Source organism: Tamandua tetradactyla, chromosome 2, assembly GCF_023851605.1.
Source record: "Tamandua tetradactyla isolate mTamTet1 chromosome 2, mTamTet1.pri, whole genome shotgun sequence".
In the NCBI taxonomy this organism is placed as follows: domain Eukaryota; kingdom Metazoa; phylum Chordata; class Mammalia; order Pilosa; family Myrmecophagidae; genus Tamandua; species Tamandua tetradactyla.
This window is the reverse complement of record NC_135328.1, coordinates 204525243-204545781: the sequence shown is the minus strand read 5'-3', so window position 1 is coordinate 204545781 and position 20539 is coordinate 204525243. Positions and strand designations below refer to the sequence as shown.

General features: G+C 60.6%; 1 protein-coding gene across 5 annotated transcripts in view; it reads right to left on the bottom strand.

Moving 5' to 3' along the window:
* Positions 1 to 20539, bottom strand: part of HSPG2 (heparan sulfate proteoglycan 2) — a 98087-nt gene that overhangs the window by 5238 nt on the left and 72310 nt on the right. For 3 of the 5 annotated variants that reach the window (XM_077150930.1, XM_077150931.1, XM_077150933.1), the window contains 38 exons: positions 20170 to 20339; positions 19940 to 20087; positions 19390 to 19541; positions 19066 to 19201; positions 18817 to 18968; positions 17942 to 18077; positions 17624 to 17775; positions 17062 to 17185; positions 16816 to 16967; positions 16212 to 16347; positions 15941 to 16092; positions 15540 to 15678; positions 14811 to 14962; positions 14453 to 14600; positions 13119 to 13270; positions 12560 to 12701; positions 12126 to 12277; positions 11466 to 11607; positions 11234 to 11374; positions 10749 to 10883; positions 10326 to 10507; positions 9697 to 9892; positions 9303 to 9482; positions 8740 to 9000; positions 6743 to 6947; positions 6138 to 6235; positions 5445 to 5711; positions 3972 to 4081; positions 3635 to 3782; positions 3443 to 3559; positions 3096 to 3113; positions 2703 to 2814; positions 2124 to 2268; positions 1931 to 2030; positions 1660 to 1769; positions 1425 to 1533; positions 791 to 889; positions 171 to 392 (listed from right to left, as the gene is read on the bottom strand). In XM_077150930.1, coding sequence (XP_077007045.1) covers positions 171 to 392; positions 791 to 889; positions 1425 to 1533; positions 1660 to 1769; positions 1931 to 2030; positions 2124 to 2268; positions 2703 to 2814; positions 3096 to 3113; positions 3443 to 3559; positions 3635 to 3782; positions 3972 to 4081; positions 5445 to 5711; positions 6138 to 6235; positions 6743 to 6947; positions 8740 to 9000; positions 9303 to 9482; positions 9697 to 9892; positions 10326 to 10507; positions 10749 to 10883; positions 11234 to 11374; positions 11466 to 11607; positions 12126 to 12277; positions 12560 to 12701; positions 13119 to 13270; positions 14453 to 14600; positions 14811 to 14962; positions 15540 to 15678; positions 15941 to 16092; positions 16212 to 16347; positions 16816 to 16967; positions 17062 to 17185; positions 17624 to 17775; positions 17942 to 18077; positions 18817 to 18968; positions 19066 to 19201; positions 19390 to 19541; positions 19940 to 20087; positions 20170 to 20339 — 5592 coding nt within the window. The remainder of the gene's footprint in view (positions 1 to 170; positions 393 to 790; positions 890 to 1424; positions 1534 to 1659; positions 1770 to 1930; positions 2031 to 2123; positions 2269 to 2702; positions 2815 to 3095; positions 3114 to 3442; positions 3560 to 3634; positions 3783 to 3971; positions 4082 to 5444; positions 5712 to 6137; positions 6236 to 6742; positions 6948 to 8739; positions 9001 to 9302; positions 9483 to 9696; positions 9893 to 10325; positions 10508 to 10748; positions 10884 to 11233; positions 11375 to 11465; positions 11608 to 12125; positions 12278 to 12559; positions 12702 to 13118; positions 13271 to 14452; positions 14601 to 14810; positions 14963 to 15539; positions 15679 to 15940; positions 16093 to 16211; positions 16348 to 16815; positions 16968 to 17061; positions 17186 to 17623; positions 17776 to 17941; positions 18078 to 18816; positions 18969 to 19065; positions 19202 to 19389; positions 19542 to 19939; positions 20088 to 20169; positions 20340 to 20539) is intronic. The other 2 variants (XM_077150932.1, XM_077150935.1) reach the window with 1 other exon arrangement.

The window sequence follows — 20539 nt, the reverse complement described above, 5'->3', positions numbered from 1 at the left end:
CCCTGAGCAGATGCAGAAGTTCCTCCAGCCTCCCGGCACCCCAAACGAAGGGGAGGCCCAGAGAGGGTGGCAGATGGGACGCAGCAGGGGATCTGAGTTTGACTCCCAAACTTATTCTAGCCTCCCAGGGCCACGAAGCTTGGCAACCAGAGACCCATCCCGGCGCTCACCTGAACCCAGCTCGTAGCGGAACTCCAGGTGCCCGCCCACCATGGCCAGGGACACGAAGTCCTCCACTGGCCCGCTCTTCCCCCCGCTGAACAACAGGACTCCGTCAGGGGCCAGCGGCTTGAACTCGATGTCCAGGCGCAGCTCGTGGTGCGTGTTGGTGAGGGGGGGCAGCACCAGGAAGGAGCCGGTGCCCGACATGGAGGGGGTGCTCACGGTCACACCTGCGGCAGCCTCAGCTCAGCCGGGGGCGGGGGTGCCAGGGCCCGCGTTGGGGGCCGGCTGTTAGGGCTTCCCCCCGGGTCCCCCACCCCACCACCCCAGGGCCCAGTCCCACCGGCTCAGGACTGGCCAGGCCACAGCTGCAGCCACACCTGAGCCCCTGTCTCCTGGCAGGCCAGGCCAGGCTGGGAGGGTCACCAACAGGTAGGCGGGGCCCCCTGAGGGGGCCTCGGGTAAGGGATTCGGGCTGGGCAGAAGCTTGGCCAGGTTGACTTTGCGGACTTCTGGTTCTGGCATGAGCTTTTCATTCACGGAGCCTGTCATGGCTCTGGAGTGCCCCCGCCCGGCCTCCCCTGCCCTCACCAGGGTCCCTGGGGGTCTCAGGTCCGGATCTGCTCACCATCCTCACACCTCATCCCCGAGCGGCCCAGGTGGCAGCGGCAGGTGTAGCCTCGACCGTCAGGCCGGTTCACGCAGGTGGCATCGGGCCCACAGGCCTCTAGGAATGGGGAACACAGGCCAGTGAGGTCGACATGAAAATGAGGGCAGCTTGATGCCAAAGGCCTGCCCATGCCACCCCGGGGCTGCATCAGGAAGCGGGGCGAGGCCAGAAGGCTGAGGAGGGAGTGGGTCACCGCGTGGGGAGTGACTGCGTGTGTGGTGTGCTGGGTGACAGCGTCGGTGGTGAGGAGACAGATGGGGAGGTGGCAGGAGGTGTCCGGGGAGCAGAGTGAGTGCATGGGGGACAACTCGGAGGGGAGTCACAACTACCTGGGTATCAGTAATGGAAGGGGACAGGTACCTGAGTATTAGTGACGGGAAAGGCGGGGTGAGCACCTGGGTAGCAGTGATGAGGGCAGGGTGAGTGTTGGGTGGCAACGATGGGATAAGCACCTGGTAAGCACTTGGGAACAGGGATGGAATGTGGTAAGCACTTGGGTAGCAGCACTTGGGGGGGGGGGGGTGGATGCGAAGAGGCAGCAATGGGCAGGAGTAAGCGCCCAGCGGGGGCAGTGACTGGGCGGGGCACACACCTGGGTGGCAGTGCAGAGCCTGTGAGTGCTCACAGCGGCTTCCTGTGAAGCCGGCCGGGCAGACGCACACGTAGCTGCTGCTCTCCGAGTCGTGGCACTGGCCCCCGTTCTGCAAAGGGGACCCTGGAAGTCAGGCCCAGCATCCGCTGCACCCCCCCGCACTTCCTACAGAGGCCAGCCCCAGCCAAGAGCAGTGGCTGGGCCAGCCAGGTGACGTGGCGGAGTGCAGGGTCACCTGGCAGGGGCGGTCCCGACAGGTGGGGCAGTGGGAGATGCCGTGGGCGGTGAGGTTCAGGTCATGGAAGGTGATCTCCTCGCCCTGGATGCGCAGCTCCCGGACACAACCTGGGGGCACGGGCAGGATGAGCTGGCGCTTGGTGGGGAGGGTCCTGGGAAGCCTGCCCAACCCCAGCTGACATCTTGCGTGTCCTCCCAGGTCCTGGGGCCCTGCCTGCCAGTCACCCAGGTGTGGCTGGGCCGTGGCTGTGGGTAGGGAGGGAGCTTACCTATGAAGCCGCTGCTCAGCCCCGCCTTGGGGATGGCACCGTAGTCAGGGTAGCCACCCAGGTAGAGCTCCTCGTTCAGGTCCAGACCCTGGAACTTGCCCTGGGGAGGTGGGGAAGTCGGGAATGGCAGGCAGAGGCTGGGCAGGAGAGGGTAGGGATGGGGCTGGACCAGGGGCACGGGGTGGGGTCTCACCTGGGAGGTCCCATTGACGGGGGCCAGGTTGCCCACCACCAGAGAGCCCTGGGTGAGGCTGCGTAACAGGGTCACGGTGTGGAACTGGCCCAGGGTCAGCGGTGTGGGGTGGCGGATGGTGGCCATGCCTGAGCCCGCGTCAAACCTGCTCCGTGGGGCAGGGCCGGGGCAGGAGAGGGTGGACGTGGAGTTTGTAAGAAGGACTGGGGAGGGGGCCCAGCCTGGGCAAAGGGGCATCAAAGGAGGGCTGTCACCATTTCCCCATTCTGGGGCTGCCTTGTCCCCCTCACCTTTTTCTCTCATCCCCAGCTCATTTCGTCCCTGACCCTTCCCCAGGGCTTCTTCTCTCCCCACGTCCTTTCCCAGAGAGCTTTTCCAGAGTAGCATTCAAGGCTCCGATGAGCCCCTGGCTCCAGCTTCCCGGACCCTCCCACTCCTCTCTGCAGTGACCTCCCAGCTCTCCTGGTTTATGGCTCATCTTCCCTACTAGAACATACACTCCCGCAAGGCCCAGAACTCTATCTGCAGTGGCCTCCCAGCTCCTCCTTCTCCCATAAATGGGGCGGGCAAGGGTCTCACCGGAACTCAGGCCTTCCGCCCACGAGGCCGAAGGAGATGAAGTCGGGCTGCCTGTGGGCCAGGTTGGTGGGACTCCCTGGGACCTGCTTCTGCCCGTTGTACAGCAGCATCCCTGGGAGGGCACAGCCGGGTGAGGGGCTCCCATCCGGCTCCGAGGCCCCTGCTCGGCCCCGGCCCAGGCAGGACCCACGCCCCTCCTCCCCTGAGCCTCCCTGCTCTCCAGCTCCTGCCTCCTGGCCCCCCCTTGGTACATCCTGGCATCCGGGGCCGTCTCACTACCTCTGGATTGGAACCTCTAGAGGGGCCTGGCTAAGAGCCCCCAGACAGAGGCTAAAGGTGCATCCCTCACACTGTCAGGTCAACCTGGAGGTGGGGAGGGAAGCAGAGACTCACCCGAGTAGAGGAGGAGGCCTGGGCAGTGAAAGTCAGAGACCCGTAAGGCATGGGAGGTGTCAGATGAGAGAGAGAGAGGAGGAAAAGGTGAGAGATGAGAGAGAAAGAAGGGAGGAGCAGAGTGGGGGAGAGGAAGAGGGGGCAGGAGGATGGACAGCCATGCACCGTGCAGAGCTCAAGCCGGGAGACATCACAGAAGGGCTGAACGGAGGGAAGGGTGTGAGGGGAGATCCAGAGTGGGGGATCCAGCAGGCCTGGGAGGGCCGGGGCTGGGACTGTGATGGCAGCTACCCGAAGAGATTCTTGCCCCAGGCCGGGACCCCCAGATCGGCTCCAGTCGAGCTCACCATCGGCTGAGTCGGGCCGGAAGGTGATCTTGATCTCGAACTTCCTGTAGGCGTCCTTGATGGTGGGCAGCGGCAGGAAAGAGTGGGGGGTCTGCGTGAAGTAGGGCACCACCCGCTCTGCCAGCAGAGAGCACAGTCAGAGCAGACGCCCACCCGGGGGTGGGGGGCGCTCGGGGCCAGGGGCTGTCTGACCTGGCACCTGCAGATGGGCAAAGGCCTTGACCTTGCCCTGGCGGTTGGTGGCAGTGCAGACGTAGGTGCCTGCGTCCTGGGGGCGGACCGAGGGCAGCATCAGCATGTTGTTCTCCAGGCGGCTGTCAGCGGGCAGGCTGCCGTCCAGCTGCAAAGGAAGCAGCACTTTGGACCCCGCTCTCGGCCTACACCTTTCAGGGGGCCAGAACCCCATCCCCGCCGCAGGCCCACCTCCAGGGCTCCGCTCAGCAAATTCCGAGCACTTATTGGGCCCAACCTTGTCCCAAGTCCCGGAGCGCCAAGATGACTCAGCCCTGGTTCTGTGCCCAGCACTCACCTTGGTCCAGGTGATGTCAGGAGTTGGGTAGCCAGAGGCCATGCAGGGGAAGACGGCCGCAGAGCCAGCGGGCACGCGGACCTCAGGGGGTGTTGAGATCTGAGGCAAAGCTGAGGCGGGGGAGGGAGACAAGCAGACAGGATGACGACCACCGTCTGTATGCCCAGCCCTGTGCCTCGATCCAGCCCTCATGCTACCCACTGGGGGGAGGCAACGTGTCCCCCTTTTACAGATAAGGGAATTGCAGCTTAGAGGGGAGGAGGCGCACTGATGGAATTGGGCAGTCAGAGTTCAGGGACAGATCTATTCGACTCACAGCCCTCCTCATAACACCTACTACCTCTGGGGTGGGGCAGGTGATGAGAAGGAAATAGCTTCCACAAAGGCCCTGCACCTGAGCAGAAAATCTTGCACCCCTTGGGCACCTGGGAAGGGAGGGCAGTGGCAGTGTGGCTCAGGAGGTTTGGGGGCAAGTCACAGGGTTTGGGATAAAAAGGAATTGGCTTGCTGTTCTGGAGGCTACTCCTATGCAAGCTTCAGCTAGATACTGCTAATTGCCACCGTTTGCCAAACCCCAACCAACACCATTCCTGGTAACCCTAAAGAACACCTAGGGCTCTATCTGAGATTCTACAAAAGTTGTATGCACTAAGATTACTTTCCAGAAATCTTCAAACTTCAGATGGGTTCCTAGGCCAGATAAGTCCTGAAATGCAGAGTGGCCAGCCTCTCCAAAAACATCAACTAGTTCCATCCCCCATCCCATATTATCAACACTCTTTTCCAACATGAAAAAGTTTGAATGGGCTTAGCCCAAATATCCCTAAAAAATGGGAGAAGAATCGAAAGAGAAGGAGGAATTATAACAGACAGGATTTAACAAATGAATACAATTGCTAAGTCACTATATTGATATTTCTTTTAGTCTCCAGTGTCATGGAGCAGCTAGAGGTAAAAACCAGAAATTGTAGAACTGTAACCCATACCAAACTCTGAAATCTGTTCTATAATCACTTGTTATAATGTACTTTGAAAATGACAGCTTTTTTGCATATATGTTATATTTCACAATAAAAAATGTTAAAAAAAAAAAAAGGATTTGCCTTGAAAGAAAACAAAGGTTTGTTTCTTGGTCCTGCATCTTTGCCCTTGTTTTACTCTGTTTTGTGTTTATCTGTCTACCATCAGATTGGACCACAGGTCACCTCCACCAGGCAGGCACTTGGGGAGGCCAGAGCTATGCACCCTGCTTCCTCTTGATGCCTCACCCTGCGCCTAATTTTGGCCTGAGGCCCCCGCCCTTTTCCTGTAACTTCCAGCCTCCACCAGGGGACCGCTCACTCTGATCCCCCGCTGCCTCTTGTTAGGAAACCTACCCCGAGAGAGCGGAGAAGAGGAGCAGAGCAGGCAAGGCCGCCTGAGCCCCGGCGTGGCTCCCCCACCCCCCTCCACAGAACCCCGCGCGGCCCTCACCCTGCACGAGCAGCAGCACGTGGGACTGGGTAGTGCCCGCGGCGTTGGTGGCTGAGCAGCGGTACTGCCCCGCGTCTGCCAGCTCCACGTGGGGGATCCTGACGATGCCGCCGCTCTGCACGACGCCCGGCCGCAGGCGCCCTCCCACTTTGCTCCACGTCACCTGGGGCTTGGGGTCCCCCAGCGCCAGGCACTCGAACTCCACGGCGTGGCCTACGACCACGGTCTGCACGGAGGTCCGGATGTTGATGAGCACCGCCGGCAGGGCTGGGGCAAGGAGAGGAGAACAGGAGGGGTCAGCGCGGCAGGCCAGAGCCCCGGGCACTCCTTCCTTCGTTTGTTTTCCACGTGAGCATTCATGAGCACACATACTCATTCCCTTTCGCTCATTCATTCTCTCCCTCACGGATACTCACTTATTCATTCACTGGTTTGTCTGACCACTCATCCACTTTAGCTATCCATGCGCCACTCTACCCATCCTTCTTTTGTCTCCTCTCCTTGCAATATTTACCAAGCCCCTTTACTCTAGGCTAGATATGAGCAAGATGCAGCTGAGTAACTACATTATTCCCTTTATTCTTATGCATTTAAGGGGGCTCCTGGGGAACTGGTCCAAGCCCTGTGCCTCTTTCTCCTTCTCATCTCTGTCCCTTGCTCTTAGCCAAGGCTAGATAGAAGCTATCCTCCTACCTTGGACAATGAGCTGGGCACGGGCCTGGGCCTGTCCCCAAGGCCCATGAGCCTGGCAAACATACGTCCCTTGGCAGCTCTGGTCCAAGTTCTGGATTCTATAAAGAAAAGATAAGACGATCTCAGAAGATGTGAGAAGGCTTTGCAATTATGTGAGAGTAAAGAGCTGTCACAGATCAACACGCACTATATCCTTCTAGTCTCCCAAGAATCCTGAGAGGTAGGGAGGTAGGGTGAGTGTCCCCACACCCACTGTGGACAAAGACCTCATGGTTGAGAGCTCAACGGCTGTCAAGCGGCAGGGCTGAAGTCGACTCAACACATCTGGACCCAGGGCCTCTTCTCTTTCCTCCAGTAATAGTAAGAGACACATGGGCAATGTTACCAGCAATCGTCCAGGTGCCAAGGGCCATGCTAAGTCCTTAAAACAGTCTCATTTCAGTTTCACAGAACTTATAGCTGAGAAAACTGAGGCTCAGAGAGGTGGCGTGACTTGCCCAAGGAAAGACACTACCTATCCTAAGGTGCAGGTATTTATGAACTCAGCCCCACTGCATGCCCCAGCCGGGATACTCAAGGCCAAACTTGGTCCCTGCCCCACTCACCGAAGCACCCCATCCTGTACACTGTGGCCAGGGGGCAGCGGACCCCCTTCCTTGAACCAGCGGAGCTGGGTGCCACGGTGGCTGGGCACGGCACAGTGGAATTCAACGCTGGCCCCAATGCTCTTGGTCTCCAGTTGAGGCGTGACCTGCACAGCGGGTGAGGTTCCTGCCGGGATGGAGGTGGCAGGGAGGGAGCCAGCGGGGCCTACGGGGACATGTACGAGGGTCTGTATGTGTGTACGTGTGTGTGTGTGTGTGTGTGTGAGTTGTCATGTCCCTGATGCCTCCCCAGGGCCCCAGGACACCCCTGACACAAGAGACATTCTTCTGGTGGCCTCTCTGAGCAGGAAAAAAGACATTTCATTGATTCTAGAATCTTGGGTCCAGCAGCCCTAGTTTGGCAGATTCATTCACTTGCTCACTCAAGCATTCACTCAATTACCCCACAGAAAGGCATGGAGAGGCTGGCTCTGTGCTTCTGCCAGCTCCTGGCTTTTGAATGGGAAGACAGCATAAGACAAAAGCAGGAGGGGTAAGTCTGGGAAAAATTTAGATATTTTAAAAAAGATCAGCAAAAACTATTTTAGTGCAAAAATTATTTAGTTAAAATAAGACCATTTAAAATATAAAAAGATTCAGGGATATGGTCACAGAAAGATATTTATTTATGCAGGGGGTGGATGGGAAGGTGGGTGCAGATGCCCATGGGAGGGGGTGCAGAGGCCCAGGGACGTGGGTACAGAGGCCCAGGGAGGTGGGTACAGAGGCCCAGGGCAGAGGGTACAGAGGCCCAGGGCACAGCGTGCAGAGGCCCAGGGAGGTAGGTGCAGAGGCCCAGGGAAGAGAGTGTAGAGGCCCAGGGAGGTAGGTGCAGAGGCCCAGGGAGAGAGTGTAGAGGCCCAGGGGAGGGGGTGCAGAGGCCCAGGGAGGTAGGTGCAGAGGTCCAGGGAAGAGGTGCAGAGGTCCAGGGGAGAGGGTGCAGAGGCCCAGGGAGGTAGGTGCAGAGGCCCAGGGAGGGGGTGCAGAGGCCCAGGGAGGTAGGTGCAGAGGCCCAGGGAAGGGGTGCAGAGGTCCAGGGGAGAGGGTGCAGAGGCCCAGGGAGGTAGGTGCAGAGGCCCAGGGAGGTAGTGCAGAGGCCCAGGGAAGGGGTGCAGAGGTCCAGGGGAGAGGGTGCAGAGGCCCAGGGAAGTAGGTGCAGAGGCCCAGGGAGGTAGGTGCAGAGGCCCAGGGAGGGGGTGCAGAGGTCCAGGGAGGTGGGTGCAGAGGCCCAGGGAGGTAGATGCAGAGGCCCAGGGAGGGGGTGCAGAGGCCCAGGGGAAGGGGTGCAGAGGCGTACCATTGCCACCGACTGGGTGTCTTTTAAATGCCACAAGCTATCCATGCGGATATCATTCTAACTCAGCCTACACAGCAGGTATTGTTTTCTCCACTTTTGAGGTAAAGAAACAGGCTCAAAGAGTTAAAAGACTTTGCCAAAGTCACAGCTAGCGAGTGACCGAGCTCTGCTTTAATTCCAGGCATGTCTGACTCCAGGGTCAAGGCTCTTAACCACTGGGCCCCATGCTTTTCTGCTTCTAGAATCTTGGGCCCGGCAGCCCTTGTTTGGCTTGTGGACATGGAGACCACAAGGCACAGGCTCCTTTGTAGAGTCACTGAAGCCCTGGGCATAAGGTGGACACTGTGCTGTCACACATTCATCATTGTCACCCTCAGGCATTTTCCCAGCCTGCTCTGGCTGCTGAGCTACCCATATCCAGGCCCGGCTCTGAGCATCCTCATTCTAGCAGGGGAAGGAAGCAGCAATGAGAGCAAAAGGAGCAACCGGGGACCTTCCTGGAGGAGGCAGGCCGGCCTCAGGCCTTAGAGAGCAGGGGAAAGCAGGCGCACTCCAGGAGGGGCTACAGAAGGGGTGGGTTTCCTGGTGCCCACAGCTGGATAAGTGAGGGGCCTGAGGAAAGCTGGCCGTCTTCTACCCACCCTGAGGCTGGCGTGCTCACCTTGGACAAGCAGCTGGGCAAAGGCCTCGGCTGAGCCCACCCTGTTGGTGACCTGGCAGCGGTAGCGGCCCGAATCCTCAGGGGCCACGGGCTCAAAGCGCAGCAGCTCCTTCCTGGCAGTGGCCCTTGCAGGGAGGCTGCCGCCCTCGCGGCTCCACTGGAAGGTGAGCGGGGGGGTCCCGTGAGCCAGGCACTGCAGCTGCACTGTCTCCCCTGCTTGTGCCGAAGCATGCTCTGGGACGGTGGTGGCATACGGTGGGCCTGTGGCAAGGGGACATGAGATCAGGGTGGCCAGCACAGAGGTCAGGAGGGAAGCCAGTGACCTGGCAAAGGACAACAAAGCCCAGAGGATTGGAGGTGATAAAGCAAAGCTCCCAGAGGGGTGGTGGGTTTCAGGGAAGGGCAGGCTCTGAGGGTCTGTGTTGCATGGGACCTCCAGATGGGGTGCCTGGGGGTCTGCACAGGGTGGAGCCCAGTGTGTGCGTGTGTGTGTGTGGGGGGGGCAGCTCGGGTCTCCAGGTAGTGCACAGGGGGAAGCCCAAAGAAGGGGATGAGAACCTTACTCTCCACGTGCAGGACAACAGTGGCCTCAGCGTGCCCAGCAGGGCTGGTGGCGTTGCAGATATACTGGCCCGAGTCCTGCTGGGCTACCCGGGGGATGAGCAGGGTGTCGCCTTCCAGCCGGTGCTGCCAGGGCAGCGGGGAGCGCAGCTTGGACCAGTGGATGGTGGGGGTGGGGCTGCCTGTGGAGTGGAGTGGAAGATGGCAGAGGTCACCGGGCCACCTCATGGGGACAGAGATTGCAATCAGGGGCCTGGGTGATTCTGCCCACCATGTAGTGGGAGGGCACTAAGTGGGCATCTCAGCCATCACCAGAAAATGCCAGCAGGAAAGTCCCCACCCCAGGGCTGACTTCATCTTCAGGATTTTGGCCCCATGGGTGGGCCCCATCCACACCTGTGGCTGAACAGCGCAGGGTGGCTGTGTGCCCAGCCTCCACGGTCAGCTCGGCTTCTTCCACCTGCACCTGGGGGGCCCCTGGGACCACAGTGCCCATGTCCACAATCACCTCTACCCGCTTCTGTGCTGTGCCCAGTGCATTCTGGGCCAGGCACACGTAGGTGCCCGCATCTGCCGGCTTGGCTGATGAGATCTGGAAGAAAGCAGCAAGGAGGCTGGTGACGTGGGCACTGGGAGGGCGGGCCCTGGCATCAGGCTTTGCTTCTTGCTTGTTATTTCACCTTTCCCCTCTAGCCTTCTCTTGATGTTTAGCTCTCTCAGCTGGCTGGCTGCTTGAGGGACCCCCCCACTGCTGGTCATGACATCCCATTAGTTGGTCCATCCAGCGACTTGCCCCCCCTCCCACCCACCTACCCATCCCCCCACCCATTCCCTATGTCTTCACTTCCTTCCTCTCCCTTCTTTCTTCCCTCCCAACCTCCAATCTATCCACGTATCGCAGCCCTCCCTCTCTCCGTCCCCTCATCCCCTACTTGTCCACCGTGGCTCTGTCCTCTAAACATTGACTCCAGGCCAGGCCTTGCACTGGGGCCCCAGTCAGGCTGATGAGGGGAGCCGAGGCTCACCTGCAGCACCGTGTGGCTGTCCACAACCCCGAATGTCCGCTGCTCCAACTTGAGGGGGGTGCCGAGCCGGGTCCACCGTGCAGAGGAGCGGGGCTCCCCGGCACTCATACACTCCAGGGTGACGGCCTTTCCGACTTTCACCCACACAGGGCCCTCGGGGAGCACGGACACCGTTGGGGGCCCTGACCAGAGGAAAAACCCCCACTGACACATGTGCTGGGCTTCCTGGTCACACACATTGTCACCGACCCCACCTCAGGGACAGCTGGGTGAGCAGCGTCCTCCTATCACACTGACGTGGAAACTGAGGCTCGGGGAGGGCAAAAGCCCAAGGTCACAGGGGAAGACCGGGATTAAACCTGAACACTGGGTTCAGAATGAGGCTGGGAAAGGAAGGCAGAGGTCCGTGGGGGCGCCCCTCACCGTGTACACTGAGGTTCACGACGCTCTGGGCCACGCCGTAGGCATTGGATGCCACGCAGAGGTAGGTGCCGTGGTTGCTGGGCCGGGTGCCCACGATGGTGATGACGGAGCCGTTGGGACTGATGTGGACATTGTCTGTGGGGTTGGTGTCGGGGCAGGACATGGTCAGGAGGGTTGAGCTGGCCCCAGGCTGCCTTCCCACTTTACAATGACTTGCCACTGCACATGGGACATCTCCGCCCCACGCCCCTGACCCTTCTAGCCTGGGTATGTCCAGCTCAGAGCCACAGATGGGAGACGATGCAAGTGTCCTTGGACTCTTTCCAGCCCCTTCACCATTTTCAGATGGGGACACCAGGGCCAGAGAGGGAAAGAGTCTTCCCCTGGGCCAGTGAGTTTGGTGTTGTCCCTGGCCTGCTGCCCCTGCCTGGGTGGCATCACCATGTCCTTGTGCCTGCCTGCGGGCACCTCCCTGCCCATCTCACCCTCCAGCTCCTGGTTCCGGGTCTTCCACTCGAGGCTGATAGGAGCTGCCCCGTCATGGATGAGGCACTTGAAGCTGGCGTCTTGGCCCGGTTGCACTGTGCGGCTGGGTGGGTCGATGGAAATGACAGGGCTCCTGAGGCCTGGAGCGGAGGGCTGGGCTCAGCAGGGCGGCTCAAGCAGCGGGCACCAGGGCCTCCCCACCTCTCCCCTCCCGTGGCATGGGCCACTCACGGTAGGAGGAGCCTGCGCTGGAGGGGACCGTGACGGTGAAGGAGGCCTCCTGCTCGGGGCCCGGGTCGCCAGCCACGCGGCACACGTACTCGCCAGAGTCCCCGGGGGAGACGTGGTAGAGCCGCAGCCGGGAGCCGTGGGTCTGTTGGATTGAGGATGGGGCAGCCATCAGGCCAAAGCACGTGGGAACAGGCCAGTCCCCAAGCCCCGCTCAGCCAGCACCCAAGGCTCTTCATGAGTTCCAGGAGCTCAGGCTCCAGCTGGTGGGGGTGGAGAAGCTTTGCTTACACATCCTTGGAAGTCCAACCCCCCGACTTTACAGAGACTGCCCGGACTGCCGGGTAGTTACGCAGGCTACGTCTGCCCAAGGTGCTCCCCTTTGGCATCTCGGACATCGTGGGGCCTATGTTCAAGACAGCCTCGTTTCCAATAAAAGGAAGTCACCACCTGGGGTAAGAGGCGTCCTTCTCTAAGGCACAGGAGGTGACCCAGCAGCAGAGCCAGGGAAAAGACCCATGTGTCTCATCTCTCAGCCTGGTAAACTTGTCCCCAAAAATATTTTATCCTTTGGTCCCTAGGGTTGCTTGAAGTTTGGGGTGCAGAAGGCACTGCAGGTCGAAACTCATCTGCCCCAAACCCTCCCTGTCCCGGGCCCTGTACCTGGTGCCGGGCGGGGAGGCTGCCCCCACGTCTGTGCCACGTGACCTGGGCGTGGGCCTGCCCGGGCACCACGCAGTTGAGATCCACAGTCTGCCCTTCGGTCACGTGTGAGGAGGAGGCCTCAATGTAGATGGGCTGGGCCAGTCCTGGGGCTGTGGGCACAGGGGTGGGTGAGCAGCAAAGCTCCCAGAGGTGAGAGGCCAGGACCTCGGGTCGCCAGTGAATGCCAGCAGGGTCCTCCTGGGGCTGCGGCGGCTTGTGGGTGGCTGGTGTGGCTGACTGCCCTCTCCTTAGGGCTGAGATGCCCAGCTGAGACCCACACCAGGCTTCCACTGGCTGGTTTGTGGGGTGGGGGCTGGAGTCCTCCCGTGGAGCTGAGAGCAAAGGGCCCCAAGCCTGTGTCCCAGCATCACCCACTGCTCCCTGTCACTCACCAGGAATAGGGCCTGGGCTGGAGGCCTCAATTGTGACCAGCACAGAGGCCTCCAGGGTGCCCGAGCTGCTGGTCACCTGGCACGAGTACTCGCCGGAGTCGGCCGGGGACACCTGGTTCAGCCTCAGCAGGGGGCCGTGGACCTGGCCGGGGTGGGGGCGAGAGTCAAGATGGGTGAGGTGGGGGGCTGCGGCCAAGGCCTTCAGGTGCCCAGACTGCCGGGTAGTTACGTGGGCTACGTCCTGTCCAAGGTGCTCCCCTTTGGCACCTCGGACAAGGAGCACCTTTGGCACCATGTCCAAACGGTTCATGACAACCTCGTTTCCAATAAAAGGAAGCCACCACCTCGGGTAAGAGGCGTCCTTCTCTAAGTCACGCCAAGGCACCACATGGCTGGCGGTGGGGCTGTGCCTGGCCTGTCCCCGATCTCCTGACTCCCGGTGACCCTCTGCCCCGACTCTCCTCAAGCCTCGGCTCGCGGGGCCACCGTCCCTTCTGCGCGGGGTTCAGGTAGGACTGTCCCCACGGGGGCCCGTGTTCTGCTTTCTCCAGCCCCATACCTGGTGCCGGTCGGGGAGGCTGCCCCCGCGCCTATGCCACGTGACCTGGGCGTGGGCCTGCCCAGGCACCACGCAGTTCAGATCCAGCGTCTGCCCTTCGGCCACTCGGGAAGAGGAGGTCTCGATGCGGATGGGTGGGGCTCTGCCAGGAACTGGGGCACAGGGAGAGGTCAGTGAGCTGGGACCGCCACCCCCTGTACCCTCTGCCCTGGTGGCCCAGATGTTCAGACAAGAGGCCACCTGGGGAGAGGGCCCAATTCCGCCCACTTGCCCGTACTGCCCCTGCTCTGAGGCTGGTGCACGCCAGGCTAGCCACTTACGGTGTGCTGCTTACGGCCAGGCTAGGTGGGGCCTCAATGTCCAGGCCCCTTCCCAGGCAGGGCTCCCCCGTCTCTCCGCCTCTGTGCCCAGTACCGCTGGCCACGAGGGTTCAGGACGGCCGCACCACAGACCACCAACCTTTTCCAGACTTGGGGAGTGTGTGGCCAAGAGCAGATTCTGGGGCCAGACTGCCCGAGTTCAAATCCCAGCTCTGCCACTGTCAATTATGTGACCTTTGAAAAGTTACTTTACCTCCCTTTCTGTACCTCAGTTTCCCCACCTGTAAAGCAGAGTAATCATGCATACCTCAAGGCTGGTGATGAGGATGAAATGAGTTAATACGTGTAAATGTAACATGGCCCAGCACCTCTAAGTGCTTCAGCCATTTCCTACTCGGTAATCATGTACTAAGATCATGACTTCTGCTCCAACCGCATGTCTCCTGTGCTATTCAGTGCCTGATGTTTCCCTCTCAATTGATTCATTTGAAAAAACTTAAATACTCAGCCCCATCATCAGCAATGCTTTTCATGAGGCCATGACAGGTTTGCTCTGCTTTCCCTCTAATACCCTATTATTAAAATAAAAGACGTGGATCAGGGTGCCACTTCAAATACCTCTCACCCACCCCAGAGGTGCTGCTCCTGGGTCTGGAAAAGCCACTGAAGAGCTCAACTCTCCCCACTTTACAGGTGCAGAAAGTGAAGCACGGAGTGGGGGAGTCCCTCCAGCCACCTCCCCAAGCATGGCAGAGGAGCTGGGGCTTAAGCCCCCTAAGCCAGACCCAAGGTCCACGCTCTCAGCCATGGAGACGAGCAGAGGTCACCCAGTGGGCCACGGCCCGAGTCTCCCCAGCCGCCCCGGCCAGACTGGCCATGAGGGAGGGCAGGAGCTGGAGGGCGGGGGTCAGAGGGGACGTTGTCAGCACGTGCCGGAAAGCGTTTCCTGCCACCCATCCTCTGCCTGGGGTCTCCCTCCCTCCTTCCTCCCAGACCCACTGCCCAGACGCTCACCTGGGACATGAACAGTGCTGGAGCCGGAGGCCTCGATGGTGACCAGGACAGAGGCCTCCAGGGGGCTGGAGCCGCCCACCACGCGGCACACGTACTCGCCTGAGTCGGCTGGCGACACCTGGTACAGCCGCAGCCGGGAGCCGTGGGCCTGAGCGGGGAAGAGATGGGGGGACAGAGGAGCAGGGTGAGATGCCATCTGGGATCCCCGTGGGCCGGGGGCCAGCATTGACCTCTGACTAGGGTGGACACTGTACCTGCGGGACCTCCCAGACCTCCTTCCTAGGCAGAGCTTGGGACCGGGGCCTCTCGCCAGGGCCCCTACGTCCAGCAGCCCTCCCACATGCCCTGCCTCGGGTACCTGATGGTGACTGGGAAGGCTGCCTCCACGCTTATGCCAAGTGACCTGGGCGTGGGCCTGGCCCCGGACCACGCAATTTAGATCCAGGGTCTGGCCTTCAGCCACGTGTGAAGAAGACGACTCAATTCTGATGGGCATGGCACCGCCAGGCTCTAGGGACACAGATGGGCAAGTTGAGGCTTTAGCCATGGTCATATTTGGGAGCTGTGTGTTGGGATCCCCAGCCTTAGAAACTCCCTTCCCCTAGTGTAATAATAATAGTAGTGAACATTTATTAAGCACGTATGGTGTGTCAGGCACTGTTCTATGTACTTCACATGTATGAACTCATTTAAGCCTCACCCAATTTAAACAGAGTACCACCCAAGGACTATTTGTGATCATGGAAATCATGTGGTTATTGTACTTGAAATGTGACAAACTGAATTTTTAAGCTTGATTTAATTTGAATTTGAATGGCCACACATGGCAAGCGGCCATCATACTGGACGGCACAGTGCTGGGAGGTTGGAACGACTGGTATCCCCATTTCACTGATGGGGAAACTGAGGCCGAGAGAGGAGGTGGTTCATTCCCATCACTAGCGGTATGGCTGGGATTTGAATTCGCAGGTTTTCGTGGACCCTTTGCTTTGGACCACAACCCACATCTGAGGACCCCGACAGCAGTGCTCCTGCCACCCCAGGGACACGCTGTGCCCCGCGCCTCCCCACCCCTCGTCGGACTCACCGGGGACGCTGCTGGGGCTGGGGGAGACCGAGACCATGATGGAGGCCTCCTGGGCCTCGATGTTGTTGTTGGCCCGGCACACATACTCGCCGGAGTCGGCCACGGACAGCTGGTACAGCCGCAGGCGGGAGCCGTGGGCCTGGGCGGGGATGGGGAGGAGGGACGGATCATCGAGGGGCCACAGCATCGTGGCTGGCTCAGGCCTGCTCCCAGGCCTCCCTGGTCAGACCCGCCAGGCATGTCCGTCTACCTGGGGCCCAACCTGCCGGGACTTCCAGGGCAGGCGGGACAACGGTCCAGCCTTCCTCTAATGCTCTGGCCTCTTGGCCCACGGGGCTGCCCTGCACGGACCACCCCAGGAGGCAGAGCCCCCCTCCCACTGCCCCGGCTCCCCTGAGTACCTGGTGGTGGGTAGGAAGGCTGCCCCCACGCTTGTACCACGTGACGACGGCGTGAGGCTGCCCACTGACCACGCAGTTCAGATCCAAGGTCTGCCCTTCCACCACCGTGGGGGACGAGGACTCGATCCTGAGAGGAGGGGAGACACTGGGCCCTGGGAACAGGGTGGGGATGGTCGGTATGGCCAGAGTCAAGACACCGGAGACAGTGCCAGGGGCTTCTCTGCCTCCCTCTGCTTCCGCCAGCCCGGACACCAAGCCCTGGTGCTCTTACCATGGGATGAGCCGCTGCCCTGGATGGTGACGACAAGAGAGGTCTCCTGGGAGCCAGCACCGTTGCTGACATGACACACGTACTCGCCCGAGTCAGCGGGCGTCGCCTGGGGGATCCGCAGCCGGGAGCCCATGATCTGGGGGGAGGAGGTGTTGGTGGCAGGGACCCTACAGTCCCCTTCAGAGCCCTACACGGCTAGCCTCCGGACTGTGGTGGGGCATCTCCAGCCTCTGGCTTGTTCCACCCACCACCCCTCCAGAAAGCCTGCTGGGAACATCCTGGGTTTTCCCCACGGGTAGATCCTGGATCTTATTCCATGCTGAAGCCTCAGTGCCAGGCCTGGGACTTGTTACAGAGCAGGTTCTCAGGGCAACTTAATGAAAGGGTGAATTCCAGATGCTAAAATACAGGATCCAACTGAGGTCAGTGAGACTTATCTCTGTATCCTCAGCCCCAGACCAGTGTCCAGCCAGCCAGGATGCTCAATGTTTGTTGAATGACTGAATGAACACAAAACGTGCTGAGGACCTCCACCTCCATCCCCGGACTTCCCATCAGCGTCTGTGTGCCCTGCTTTTCCCTGCCTCGCCCGCTGGCTCCACACCTGGTGCCGGCTGGGTAGGCTGCCTCCACGCTTATACCAGGTGATGGTGTGAGGGGCGTGGCTGGCCACCAGGCAGTTGAGCTCCAAGGTATGCCCGTTGGCCAGGGAGGCCGAGGACGACTCAATGCGGACAGGGTACACCACGCTCTGGGCTGGGAAGGTAAGACAGGAGCCAGGGTGTGGAAGCTGCCAAGATAGAGCTCCTGAGCAGCCCCTACCATTTGCCATGGCTCCTGCGTCACTCACAGCGCTGCTGGATGGTGACCAGGACTGAGGCTTCCTGGGTGCCTGAGCTGCTCACCACGCGGCACACATACTCCCCGGAGTCAGCTGGGGTCACCTGGGGCAGCCGCAGCTGTGAGCCATGTACCTGAGAGGGGCAGGAGGGAGGCCGGCTCAGACACTAGGAACTGGGTGCTCATGACCAGGCTTTTGGTTCCTTTTTGGGCCCCCTCCCAGCCCGAACCTGCCAGCTAGAGCTCAGTGGACACTCTTCTAGGGAGAACCACCATCCATCCATCACCTTTCATCTCCCCTCTCCCAAGGAAGAGTGAGCAATTGGACCTTGGGAGTGGGTACCAGGGAGAAGAAGGAGGATCCAGCATCTATAACATGTTATGGGGAGGTAGGTTGGCAGTGTGAGCCCACACTGCGAGCAAAGTGGGGATCAGGGAAGTCAGGTGACTGGCATAAGGGCACACAGCAGGCAAGTAGCAGGGCAGTGTCTGAACTCAAACATGATTGAATTCAAAGCCTGTACTTTTTATTCTGTAGCTAGAAAAGTCCTTTCTTGGCTCCCACCTCCTACCTGGTGCCTGGCAGGGAGGCTGCCCCCACGCTTGTGCCACGTGACCTGGGCGTGGGCCTGCCCAGAGACAAGGCAGTTCAGATCCAAGGTCTGCCCTTCGGCCACGTGGGAGGAAGATGACTCGATCCGGACTGGGGGGGTGACCCCAAGTGCTGGGGACAGAGGGCAGAGGGTCAATCCTCAGCTGGGAGAGGAGAAGAGATGGGTGTGAATGGAGGAGGGGCTACTGGTGTCAGGTGGGGTGGAGTCTCAGGCTTGGCCTCCTGACCCTGCCATGTCCGGGGTGGAGTGCTGAGGCCTCCCGCCAGCGCCACCTACCTGGGCCGGAACCTGCAGGCTCGATGGTGACCAGGACAGAGGCTTCTAGGGGCCCAGAGCTGCCCACTACACGGCACACGTACTCGCCTGAGTCAGCTGGGGACACCTGGTACAGCCGCAGCAGTGAGCCGTGGGTCTGGCCAGAATGGGGGGCAAGGTCAGAGGAAGCCTGTGTGGGATCCTTGCACCTGCCACCCTGCCTTACTTGCTGACCCCTGAGTCCAGCCATCAGCTCTGGATCAGCTTCCTGACTTGCTTAGGGCCAGGGAAGTGGGGACCTCATTCCAGGAATCAAGTGATGGGCCAGGGCTATGGTGAATGGAGCAAACACGCTAATACCATGTTTACGACATACATTTTAATGTCTCTGAAATCAAGATGCATTCTACAATTAAGAGTCTTACAATTAGAAGTGACACCTAAGTATATGAAATAATAGTGCATCTTGCAATCGATGGCATCCTCAATTCTATAAAGTAGGGTAATAATAATAGCTAAGGGTGTTATCACAATAATAGCTCATAGCACATTCTATGAGCCAGGACCCTGAGAGCTTTGCCTATTTATTAATTTACTTAATCCTTAAGACAACTCTATAATGTAGATTCCACTATTCCCACTTCACAGTGACTGAAATATGGCACAGACAAACTGAGAAACTTGCCCAAGGTCACACAGTTCATAAATGGCAGAACCAGGATTCACACCTAAGCTAGCCTGGAGAATGGGTTCTAACCACTGCACCATCTGCCCTGGCAATGGTCCGAGGCCTCCCCTTCTCTCAGAGGAATCTCTAGCTCTCCCCACCCCTGACCTTCACCATCCAAGGCCCCCCCTTCTCCTCCTCCTGACCCTTCCATCCTCCAGCCCCATACCTGGTGCCGGGCGGGGAGGCTGCCCCCGCGCCTGTGCCACGTGACCTGGGCGTGGGCCTGCCCGGGCACCACGCAGTTCAGATCCAGGGTCTGGCCTTCCGCCACACGCGAGGAGGAGGACTCGATGCGGATGGGCTGGGTACCTCCAGGGGCTGCGGGCATAAGACGGTCACCAGTCACTCTAGTTCTTGGGAGCTGCCCCAGCCCATCCCTCCTTCCCTCCCAGCCCAGCCCGCTGGCCCCACTCACGGAAGGCGAAGTTGGCTCCCTGGGTCCCAGTTACTGTGACCGTGATGGAAGCCTCCACACCACTGCTGGTCCGGCACACGTACTCGCCTGCATCCTCCGGGGCGGTCTGGAAGATGTAGAGGCGGGAACCACGGACCTGGGCGGCAGAGGACAGGGGTGAAAGGGGGCTTTCCAGAGCCCAGCAGATGCCCCGCTCCTGCTTCCCTGAGTTGGAAACCACCAGTCCCTCAGCTCAGGGGCTACGGAGACCCCCACACCCCACCCACCCCATTCCCCATGATTCGGCCCTGGCCAGCCGCCTCCCCTCCTCCTGGTGCCATGTACCTGGTGCCGAGCGGGGAGGCTGCCCCCGCGCCTGTGCCACGTGACCTGGGCGTGGGCCTGCCCTGCCACCACACAGCTGAGGTCCAGGGTCTGCCCCTCGGCCACCGTGGTGGATGAGGACTCAATCCTGACAGGTGGGACGGGTCCGGGGGCTGTGGGGACACGGTCGGGGGTGGTAGATGCCCCCTCAAGAGAGGGCAGGAACTATCCACCCCGCAGCTAGCTCAGCCTCGTCTTTGGAGGCCAGGCCCACGTTTCGGGGGCTTGATGTCTTCATCTGGGGAACCCCAGGGGAGAGTCAGGGTGGTTGCGGCTGGGAGAAAGGGAGGGGAGGCAGGGGTAGGAACGCGAGGGGTGAGGTGGCCAAAGAGGAGAGTGATGGGAGATGGTGCATTACTCGGAGAAGCACAGGCTGAGCGGGGAGAGCCTCGGCCGGACGCAACATGGGCCTCCTGCCCCCGAGTCTGCAACAGGAGTGGAGTCACGGACCTCACCACCCGGGAAGGCTGGCAGCCTCGCCCAGCTCTCCGTGTCCCTGGGAGCCACTCACCAGGGATGGAACCAGCGCTGGAGCCAGAGGCCTCGATGGTGACCATGACGGAGGTCTCCTGCGGCCCGGAGCCAAGGACCACGCGGCACACGTACTCGCCCGAGTCGGCTGGGGACAGCTGGTGCAGCCGCAGCCGGGAGCCGTGGGCCTGGGCGAGAGGAGGGTGGGTTGGGAGGGGCGGTGCAGCCTGATACACCCCCTCCACAGGCTGGCCTGGGGGGCCGCTGTACCTGGTGCCGGGCGGGGAGGCTGCCCCCACGCCTGTGCCACGTGACCTGGGCGTGGGCCTGCCCGGGCACCACGCAGTTCAGATCCAGCGTCTGCCCTTCGGCCACACGCGAGGAGGACGACTCGATGCGGATGGGCTGGGAACTGCCTGGAGCAGGGGCTCCGCCAGGGACTGAGGCACAGAGGGGCGGCTCAGAGGCCTGGGCTCCCAAGCCCTGGTCTCGCAGCCCTGGGGCAGGGGCCCTGGATGGGCCCTAGCTTGGGACGGGTGTTTCTGGGTCCGGGACCACACTCCTGGGCCCCAGCAAAGCCAGCCAGGCCCCTTCTTGTCTCTCCCATCACCAATCTGCAGCCAGAGGTCCTGTCACCCAT